Here is an 11025-nt window from a genome sequence, read left to right as displayed (position 1 = left end):
CGACTGAGCGTCTTTCTGCTGCAACAACCTCCAGATATTCACTTTAAGGTGTCCGGTACAGTTTCCTGAAAGGGAAAGAGTACGTTAGATAGTTTTAGAATCTGAAACGAGGGATTAATCACTAGATTTAAATAGTTACTCATGTTTCAAATAATTCTCTTTGCATGTTAAATCAGTTTTGAGTCCATATTAACCACATGAAGCAGTTCTTATTAGTAGATATGTTTACATGATGTTAGTCTGATGACAACTGGGCTTCAAAAATACTTTTAAATATATTAGTATGACTGAAATTGAACTTCCCAAAGGTGGCAGTAATAAACCATTAAGCTGGAAGCCAACCGCCATAAAACACGACAAAGAAGAAGAAGAAATTCTCAAAGTCTTCTAATTCACCTAGATAATGCTGTTGTGGATTTATTTCCTCGTGCATGTCCACACCTCATTCAGATTTTACCTGGACTAGGCCCTCAGAGCATGCTCCACAGTTTGTGTACCAGGCTTTGACCCAGAAGTTGAAGAGAAGGAAGCAGAGTCGTGAAGGCAATCTCAACAGAAGAAGAAAAAAGGGAAGTTAAAAAGAGAAGGCTGTCGTATCGTACGTACCAAAGGTAAAAAAGATGTAAGGTTGCTAATCATAACCCTAACCCTAATACTAACCCTAACCCTAATCGTAACCCTAACCCTAATCCTACACCTAACCCTAACCCTAACCCTAATCCTAACCCTAACCCTAATCGTAACCCTAACCCTAATCCTACACCTAACCCTAACCCTAACCCTAATCCTAACCCTAACCCTAATTGTAACCCTAACCCTAACCCTAACCCTGACCCAAATCCTACACCTAACCCTAACCCTAACCCTAACCCTAATTGTAACGCTAACGATTAGGGTTAGGGTTAGGGTTACGATTAGGGTTTAGGGTTAGGGTTACGATTAGGGTTAGGGTTACGATTAGGGTTAGGGTTAGGGTTAGGGTTACGATTAGGGTTAGGGTTAGGGTTACGATCAGGGTTAGGGTTAGGGTTAGGGTTACGATTAGGGTTTAGGGTTAGGGTTACGATTAGGGTTAGGGTTACGATTAGGGTTAGGATTAGGGTTAGGGTTACAATTAGGGTTAGGGTTAGCTGTAGGATTAGGGTTAGGGTTACAATTAGGGTTAGGGTTAGGTGTAGGATTAGGGTTAGGGTTAGGTGTAGTATTAGGGTTAGGGTTAGGGTTACGATTAGGGTTAGGGTTAGGGTTACGATTAGGGTTAGGGTTAGGGTTAGGGTTACAATTAGGGTTAGGGTTAGCTGTAGGATTAAGGTTAGGGTTACAATTAGGGTTAGGATTAGGTGTAGGATTAGGGTTAGGGTTAGGGTTACGATTAGGGTTAGGGTTACAATTAGGGTTAGGGTTAGGGTTAGGTGTAGGATCAGGGTTAGGGTTACGATTAGGGTTAGGATTAGGATTAGGGTTAGGGTTAGGGTTAGGTGTAGTAGTAGGGTTAGGGTTACGATTAGGGTTAGGGTTACGATTAGGGTTAGGGTTAGGGTTAGGTGTAGTATTAGGGTTAGGGTTACGATTAGGGTTAGGGTTAGGTGTAGTATTAGGGTTAGGGTTACGATTAGGGTTAGGGTGTGATTAACGTTCGGGTTACGGTTACGGTTAGGGTTAGGGTTAGGGTTAGGGTTAGGATTAGGGTTAGGGTTAGGGTTACGATTAGGGTTAGGGTGTGATTAACGTTCGGGTTACGGTTAGGGTTAGGGTTAGGGTTAGGGTTAGGGTTAGGGTTAGGATTAGGGTTAGGGTTAGGGTTACGATTAGGGTTAGGATTAGGATTAGGGTTAGGGTTAGGGTTAGGGTTAGGGTTAGGGTTACGATTAGGGTTAGGATTAGGGTTAGGGTTAGGGTTAGGGTTACGATTAGGGTTAGGATTAGGGTTAGGGTTAGGGTTAGGGTTAGGGTTAGGATTAGGATTAGGGTTAGGATTAGGGTTAGGGTTAGGGTTACGATTAGGGTTAGGGTGTGATTAACGTTCGGGTTACGGTTAAGGTTACGGTTAAGGTTACGGTTTAGGTTAGGGTTGTGATGTGGTCCGCTGCATCCGGGTGATTTTGGCATACTGCAGCTTTTGCTCTTGTTCACTTATTACATACTGAATTGATGCCACATCAGTACGTACTGCTCGTATAGGAGGAGATCTCAAAAACAGCCCCTGTCTTGTCAACCAAGCCGTCATGGAGGAACAGCAGGAAGCAGGAAGAAGCTGCAGCAGCTTAACTACAGTGTGCTGAAAGGGACAAACTAGGGCACAATTAAAACAACAAACAAAACAATCATTTAAACGAGTCGTAATTAATGCATCAACACCAACAGCTGTAAGATAAACACACGCAAAGGGACGAGGAATCAAAGGAAGAACAGCTCCTGAGAACATTGGACCTGATGTTTGAACCCTCGCCGGGTTTAGGATCCGCGGAGGTGTTTTTCCTCTGCTCAGATCTTTTATCCATGAGAGAAAGAAAACCACAATCTCCTCTCGTGACCGATCACTTCTCTCCATCCAAACACTCTGAGTCTGTACTCCTTCAGTCTGTCTGCTGATATGTTCTCCATCTGTGTAACAGCCATGAATGGATTAACAGCTAATAGTCAATATTAATTGTAAATATTAATTTTTGCAGCACATGAAGCGACTGATAAATGATCAGATTATTCCACTGAGAGCTTTCACACTCTGCTAAATGATTCAAGCTAAACATGAGGAACAAAGATGATTCCTTCTGGTTGTCAAATATCTACATTTGGTGACTTTTTTAAAATTTTGTTAAAATAAAATAATTAAAGTAGATGAGCTTTGATGACAGGACTTCTCTGGTGTTTCATGTAGAACAACAACAATCAGCAGATTCAATCAGGATGAATTTATTAGATGAAGGAGTAATGATTCAACATGAACACTTCTTTCTTTCTGATCATCTTTGAGGACAAAAGCAGGTTTATTACGATTTTTAACATTTTTCTCTCATACTCATACTTACAAACATACACACCATCACCACTCTTTGATTCACAACGTCTCAGGTACAATCTGTACAAATCAAAAGAGGATCTATAGAGACTGATAAACATTTTAGGGGTGACCCCAAATAGTGGAATATTAGACGATTGGTTCTAACGAGTCTTAGTCGACTGCCAATCTCATAGTTGAATATTTGCATATGAAATGTGGATCATTCCATTCAAAACATGGGGGTGCTCAATGTCTAATGTTACATTATTTTCCTGTTTCCTGTAAAAATAGTGTCTCATTTATCCTATTTTGATATAAATATAGACTTATTTAATGTGATTCTGAGAACAGCTCTTGAAGTGTTAAATCTCCTTAAAGTGGTAATTAAATCTCCCCTGGTAATTAAAGGTGGACTCTCTCATTTAGCAGGACCTGTGGAGCAGACGTACCTCAGCTGGTCTTTAAATCTTTCTACGTTCATGGCAGCTCAAAATGTCAGGAAATAAAACTTCAGTTGATTCTAAAAACTAGTGATGAAGATGAGGAGCAGCTTCATGAAGAGGGCTGTGAGATCAAGGATTACCGGACCACACAAAAACTGTACGGGGCCAAAAGAACCAGGAGGGATACCCAAAGCTGTCCGAAGCCTCAAACACAATCCACAGCATCCCATCCACCTCCACACCATCAGAGAGGATATTCTCAAAGACAGGATTTACAGTCAACAAAGACAGGAGCGCACTTCTGCCCGTACACACGATGGTTTTCCTCACATACAGTTTGAAAAGACTCAAGCGGACAAAGACGCGATGAAAGACTGTTTTAAAAGGTTCTGTTAAGAGATTTAAAAACCCTTTAGCTGGTTCAGGTTTGATTTTGAACATTATACAAATGTTTAGTCTTAAGTTGGACAAACTACCCTCTGCAGTGCTGCTCTCTGCTGTGTGAACACTGTTTAAATATCTCCTGATTCCTTACTCTATAGTGGAGCGTTGTTCCATGTTTAACTGATGGTGGTCTTATTTGAGTTTTCTCTCCTTCATCACCTCGTTGTTTTTGCAATATAGATTTAAAAAATCTAAGTTTTATGCTTATAATATTCTGTTGTCCCTTTTACTTTAAGCTATGAGTCTCTTAATTGTAAAGGGTTATGTGTAATATTGTCATGCGGTCACCATCATGCAGACTTTGGGTCAATAAGGAAAAACAACAAACATTCCACTATTCGTCGACTATGGGCAAAATCTGATGAATCAGATTCGACTAAGCGAATCCTTAGTCGGGCTCACCCCTAAAACATTTTGAACCAAGCTGCGAACACGTTTAATTCAGCTGTAAGGATCTGTGTTTTGATACAGGGCTCTAATGCTGCATCTTTGACTTTGGAACCAGCCTCTAGTGGACACTCAAGGAACTGCAGTGTCTTGCGCTCCAACCCTGGAAGTTGCTTAACTGACACTTATCTTTGTGTTCTTTTTCTAATGAGTATTTCTGTACACTAACTTTGAGTCTCAGCTCACATCAGTTTTCAGTGTTTCCTCAACGATCCCAAAACTTTCTCCACTTCCTGACTCGTCGTCTTCAGCTCCTCTGTGGTTTTCGTGCTTTGTCTCGCCGCGTCTTCAACACTGGAGACAAACTTCTGCAGATCAGTGGCTCTCTGAGAGTCAATCAGAGTTATTCCCAGTATTATCACAGCATCCAGAGTCTTTTCTATTCCTGTGGCTACGCTCTGCACGCCGTCACTGTCACTCATTTTATCACTTATGGATTTGATGGTTTTCATCTCCTGCAGCAGTGGTTTGATGGTTTCTCTGAAGTCTCCTGCAGCGTCCTCGATCGCTCTCTTGTTCTTTAACATCTTTTTCTGTCCGTCTGAATCTTTGTTCCCACTCACGCGCCCGAAGATGCTTCCCACTAAGCATGACGCAAACCTGGTGGCACAAAACCCACCAAAAGCGCCTCCGACTGCCCCGCCTGCTGCACCAACCGTCCCTCCAAACGTGCCTCCAATCGCACCTCCAGTCGCACAGCCGATGGTGAACCACGCTACATCGCTAACAACGCCGTGAACCGGGCTAGCAGATGCTCCAGCTGTAGCTCCGATAGCTCCTCCCAGAGCTCCACAAAAAACTCCCCCGACGACTCCACCCAGCACGCTGCCGAAGAATCCGACAGTCGCACCAACTGCGTTAATTTTACCACAAATCCTGGTGAACGTTGCAGCGCTAACGGCCCCCAGAAACCCCCAGACTCCTCCAGAAACGACCCCGCACCCTGCTCCAAGAGCTCCTCCGAACACAGCAAACACCACCCGTACTGCTTTATTCTCAGGGGCGTCCTGGTGGAGTCGAACAGCCGTCAGTGTGAAGCTCTCTGAAACTCTCTGGAGACGATCTCTGCGTTGGCTGTAGAGGACTGAGAACGACTTCAGACTTGTGATGAGTTCGTCTTTAGGGTCGCTCTGAGGGATGAGGAGTCTGTAGTCCGAAGAGCCGCCTTCAAAGTCAAACAGATTCTCCATCTCTGTTTTACTTTAACGTCCTCCTGGTGATCCACGTGGAGTTAGTTAGTCCTCTATTTGAAGAAGACAGTCGTTGTGTTAGGATCCAAAACTGGTCAAGTGTTCCCAAAAATGAAACCAGGACATGTTGAAGAGGAACTCACTTCTTGCCTAGGTTTAAAAAAAACAGAAAATATTTAAAACTCTGTAGAAAAAAAATCTACATGATAATTAAGAAAACAGGTCACACTTTACAATAATGGAACAGTTAGTGAAATAAAGCTTAATTCATGTTGAAGTAAAGCATGACTCATGATGAATGTCTGTATGAATTCATAATTAATTCCTGTTGTTCACCATAATAATAATAATAATGATAATAATAATAGTAATACTTTTTATTTATAAAAGTGCTTTAAAAGTTTCTCCAAGACATTTTACAGGAAAATAAATTGTACAATAGAAAAGCAAAGGAAAACAGTGCAAAAAGGCAAGGGAAAGCAAAGCAGCAAAACAAAGCAAAACAAACAAAAATCAATCAGTTCTAGGTTAAAAGCCTTTGTAAATAGGTGGGGTTTGATTTGAATTTGGTGAGTTAGGGAGAGAATCTGAGGTGTTGGGGGAGAGAGTTCCAGAGGGTGGGGGCAGGGACAGAGAAGGCCCTGTCCCCCCATCAACTAATGATCCTGTCACTATGACTTCATGTAATGTCAACATGTTTACTACATCATTAATTAAGATATGGAACAGTTACTTCATACATCAGTTCATATGTGATCACATTTCCTGGACATAGAGGTTTTTTTTTAGTATAACTGAATATGAACATCCACTCAGGCCGAATTTTAAAACATCATCTTCCTGAGAACAAACTGAATGGTGTGTGTATATATACACACAATATATATACACTGTATAAAAACACACACGTGTAAATACTGTATATATATCGTGTGCGTTTATATGTATATATATATACAGTTAAAAAAGACGACATGGACCTGTCCTTCCACACACCGTTATGGGGAATGTAAGATCTATCTACAATAAGGTGGACGAGCTAACCCAGCACCAGAGTAGCATCATGCTAACAGAGCTAACACCGGACACGAACGCCACATTGGAAGGATTTCACCTGCTGTGGGCGGACAGGATACAGGAGAGCAAGACTGAACTAACTGGTGAAGAAGACCAGCTCAGTCCTGGACCCTGTGGAGGTGGTGGCTGACAGGAGAATTACGGCCAAGCTGTCGTCTCTGATGAACATTTCTTTTCTATATAAATTCTTGTTAAATTCTTGTTCTGTACACCTTCTTGTTTGCTGCTGGAACTTATTTTATCTTATATGAATCAAAAAACAAAAATTAAAGATGAATTTGTTTCAGAATCAAATCTTTTAAAGCTGCAGTTGATTTTGGCGCCCCCTTGTGGACAACAAGTGCATCTTATAGCATTGCAGATGTTGTCCTGTACATGCTGAGGTTGTTTCAACTAACAAAAATATCATACTACCCCTTCACAGCGGTTACAAGCATTAAAAATTATAATCTAGAAACTGTAAATCCTGTTGTTGAAGGTCTTGTTTGCTTTTATTGGTCGTAAACAGGAATTAATGAGAATTTCAGCCTTTTTCAAAACTAGTGAAAAATCTCTCACAGGAGCTTTAAACTCTGCGGCTTTTATTTTGTGGCACATTTGACCTTCCTTACAGACTGTCTCATAAAGACACATGAAAAGGTGTGACCACTTTAATGACATGCTCTCTAGCTTTTCAAGTTTAAGTGAGTTTTTAATCTGACCTAATGGCTGCAGTGATCGTCTTTCTAATCCTGCAACACAAACCTTAAATCATAGTAACTCTCAGGTGCATCACAGAGGACAAAATACAACCAAGGTATAGGTTTTGATCATGTGCAGCTGACAGCAAGAGAAGCAGCAGCTCTGACATGTCCAAGCAGACTCAGTCAGGGTGTTGTTTGTACTCACAGTCTGTTGTCTGTTCCACGTCTCTGAATTCAACCCGAGTTTCCTTCCTGTCCCCTTGCTCTGGATTTCTCTGCACACACAGTTTCTTACAGACGTTGGTGAGTGAAGTCTGCAGAGTGGATTCCGTTCAGAGGACACAGATCAGGAAGTGAAGCAGTGTGAGCGGAGGGCGGAGCTGCTTCGGTTAAACACTTCCAGGTGCCTGGAGGGCAAAGAGCACCAGACTACTGTCAAACTGAAACCTTCCCTCTGCACACGGGTCAGACTCAGAGGTGCTTCTGCTCACTGCAAGATACCAGATCATCAGATCCACTTACAACATATAAAAGGACTTTAAGCATGATAATGAGCATGCCAGACCAGTAGGTGGTGATAAAGTCAACTGAAAGAAATCTGAAAAATCTAAAAAAAAAAACAACCAAACAAAAAAAAAAAAGACAACAAAATACTCACACATGGCAGCTTTTCAGTCTAAAAGATCATGAATCATACAATCATCATATCATATCAGCACATTTTAAACTTCTTTTTCTTGGATGCAAAAACTTCAATATTCAAAGAAACAAATAACATTTCAGGGAACAGATAAATATCACATAAAGAAGATTTTTCTCACACATTTTATTCTTTATTTTAATTTAAATTTACAGTAGAGAAAAAGTAACACCAGGCTACTTTACAGTCCGATCTTTACCAAGCCTCAGAGACACATGACTTCCTGTCCCATTAAAGTTACTAACCATAGACCTTTCTGGAGTCTCTGAGCTCCCTTGTCTCGTAGGTTCCTCTGGATCTCTGCCGTAGACTCCTTTTTTGGGCGTGTCATTCATCATATCTTTCTTTCTTTCTTTCTCTTTTTCTTTCTTTCATTCCTTCCTTCTTTCTTTTATTCATTTTCCTTTGTGCTTGCTTTCTTTCTTTCATCCCTTCTTTCTTTCTTCCTTTCTTCACTTCTTTCTTTTCTGCCTTTCTTTCTTTCTCCTTGTTCCTTCATCCTTTCTGTTTCCTTTTCCCATCCCATCCTTTCCTTCTTTCATTCCTTCTTTCTTTGTCCTTCTTTCTTCCATTCCTCCATCCTTCTTTCTGTCTTTCCTTCATTTATTTCATTCCTTCTCTTTTCTTCCTTCCATCCTTTCTTTCTTTATTTCATCCCTTCTTTCTTTTTCTTCTTTATTTCATTTCTCCTTTATGTCTCCTTCCTTTCTTTCTTTTATTCATTTTTCCTTGCATTCCTTTCATTCCTTTCTTTCTTTCTCTCTTTGTTCTTTCCATGTTTCTTCATCCTTTCTGTCTCCTTTTCTTATCCCGTCCTTTCCTTCTGTCATTCCTTCACCATTTATCCTCCTCTTTTTCTTTCTTCTGGTCTCCCTCTCTTCTCTCTTTTCATAGACCTTTCTGGAGTCCCTGAGCTCCCTTGTCTCGTAGGTTCCTCTGGATCTCTGCTGCTGTGGACGTGCCAGACTCCAGCTGCTACAACTACTACTATCCGTCTCCCCACTATCATCTCTCTCTCTCTTCATCTCCCTCTATCCCTCTCTCTGGATCTTTCTTTTCTTTTCTTTCTTTCTTTCTTTCTTTCTTTCTTTCTTTCTTTCTTTCTTTCTTTCTTTCTTTCTTTCTTTCTTTCTTTCTTTCTTTTTTTCTTTCTTTCATTTCTTTCAATCCTTCTCCTTCCTTCCTTCTTTATTTCATTCCCTCTTTCTTTCCTTCTTTCTCCCTTCCTTACTTTCATTCCTTCCTTCTTTTTTTCTTTATTTCACCCCCCCTTTTTTTTTAAAAATTCCTTCTTTCTTCCTTTCTTCTTTCCTGTCCTTTATTCATTTTTTCATTGCATTCCTTTCTTTCTTTCCCTCTTTGTTCTTTCCATGTTTCTTCATCCTTTCTGTCTCCTTTTCTCATCCCATCCTTTCCTTCACCATTTATTCTCCTCTTTTTCTTTCTTCTGGTCTCCCTCTCTTCTCTCTTTTCTTAGACCTTTCTGGAGTCCCTGAGCTCCCTTGTCTCGTAGGTTCCTCTGGATCTCTGCTGCTGTGGACGTGCCAGACTCCAGCTGCTACAACTACTACTATCCGTCTCCCCACTATCATCTCTCTCTCTCTCTCTTCATCTCCCTCTATCCCTCTATCCAACACGGTCTCAGCAGATGTGTGTCTAACATGAGTCTGGTCCTGCTGGAGGTTTCTGCCTGTTAAAGGAAGTTTGTCCTTGCCACTGTAACTTGCTAAATGCTGCAAAGTGCTCTGCTCATGGTGGATTAAGATGAGATCAGACTGAGTCCTGTTTGGAAGATGGGACTGGATCTGATCCGGTCTTGATGTTGGGTCTTTGTTAATAATAGAACATAGAGGACGGTCTAGACCTGCTGATTAATTGATTAAACTTATTTTCCAGATTTTTACAGTAATTAAATTCGCCCCCTAGTGGCCGGAGACCCATTACTGCATCTTTAAAGCAGGTCAAACCAGCTGTTGTCAACATGTGTCTCTCAGCCTCAGGGTTCATCCACACAGCTGAGGCAGAGAGGATGAAGGTCAAGCTGAAGTCTGTTTTACATAATCACTCACTCTCACAGGATCACCTTTCGCCTGCAGTTTATCTCCCTGAAGGAAAAAACCAAGTGTGACTTTAACTTTCATTAGCGTCCGTCGCTGCAGCGCGTTAATGAGAGGAACGTTCCCAGCTGCAGCGCTCTGATCTCCAGCCATGGAATGATTCTATACTTCCTCTTACAAAGCTTTAAAATGAGCTGCTTCATGAGACATTCAATGACTCAACTCAACACTTTGGGTAATAACGGTTCTGACCTTGTCTGAGTCTTTATGTGTACTGATGGTTTACATGTAATGAGGTCTGTGGATAAAATACAGGAGGTCAGTGGACAGGCTATAAATATTGTTAAGCACTGATCCAGAGTGAGACGAGCAACATTAGCTCTCACAGCTGTGGGGACTGAATACAGACCACATAATACATTTAAAAGCAGCTTTTATCATCTTTTATGGGGTTTCACAAAAAACAAGAATATGCATTTTATCTAATGGTCCTGAAAGAGAAATAAATGTCTCTTATTTCACAGAAAATCCAGGAGCTGTGGTCACATCACATTTCAATTCAGTAAAGAAAGGACCAAAGCCTGTATTCAACTTATAACTTACAGTGAAGCTGAGACTCACCTGATACAGCTAAAGGTGCTCCTCAGGCAGAAGACAACTTGTTGGTTTCCATTGAGATTTGACGTCTCCTCCAGGAGGCAGGTGTCCTCAGGTGAACCTCCTGATTGTCAATCAGAAGCACCTGGTGTTGGATTGAGACCTCAGTGGAGACTACTGTCCTTGGGATTCTGTGTTCTAACCTCAGTCTAATCATTCTTTCAGTGTCTTTTTAAGAATCATGTTTTTCAGTCTCAGTCAGATTTAATTCCCTCACGTTGTGGATTGTTGTTCAGGATGTGATCGAAGAACAAGGTTCATCGCTGCGCTTAGGGAGAGCTGTCCGTCCTCAGCTGTTCATTTTAACTTCACATGATGCTCCACGT

The 11025-nt window shown here is 41.3% G+C and overlaps 1 protein-coding gene across 2 annotated transcripts; it reads right to left on the bottom strand.

Annotated features, from left to right (window-relative positions):
• Positions 1 to 4200: 4200 nt before the first annotated feature.
• On the bottom strand, positions 4201 to 10808 carry LOC117829829. Of its 2 annotated transcripts, XM_034707540.1 has the most exons (4): positions 10664 to 10808; positions 7491 to 7692; positions 5669 to 5675; positions 4201 to 5578 (listed from the first exon to the last, which is right to left on the bottom strand). In XM_034707540.1, the coding sequence occupies exon 4, from the start codon at positions 5523 to 5525 to the stop codon at positions 4530 to 4532; it is 996 nt and encodes a 331-aa protein (XP_034563431.1). In that variant the 5' UTR covers positions 5526 to 5578; positions 5669 to 5675; positions 7491 to 7692; positions 10664 to 10808; the 3' UTR covers positions 4201 to 4529. The 2 variants fall into 2 exon arrangements, with proteins under 2 accessions (XP_034563431.1, XP_034563430.1); XM_034707539.1 differs by lacking the exon at positions 10664 to 10808 and adding an exon at positions 10295 to 10340 and having other exon boundaries at positions 4201 to 5675.
• Positions 10809 to 11025: the final 217 nt, after the last annotated feature.

Source organism: Notolabrus celidotus, chromosome 18 (assembly GCF_009762535.1).
Source record: "Notolabrus celidotus isolate fNotCel1 chromosome 18, fNotCel1.pri, whole genome shotgun sequence".
NCBI classification, from domain to species: Eukaryota; Metazoa; Chordata; class Actinopteri; order Labriformes; family Labridae; genus Notolabrus; species Notolabrus celidotus.
The sequence above is the reverse complement of the archived record's forward strand: the minus strand, read 5'-3'. Positions and strand labels throughout refer to the sequence as shown.

What these genes read in the sequence shown, in the direction of transcription:
- LOC117829829 (XM_034707540.1), bottom strand. Translation starts at nt 5,525, where the DNA reads ATGGAGAATCTGTTTGACTTTGAAGGCGGCTCTTCGGACTACAGACTC.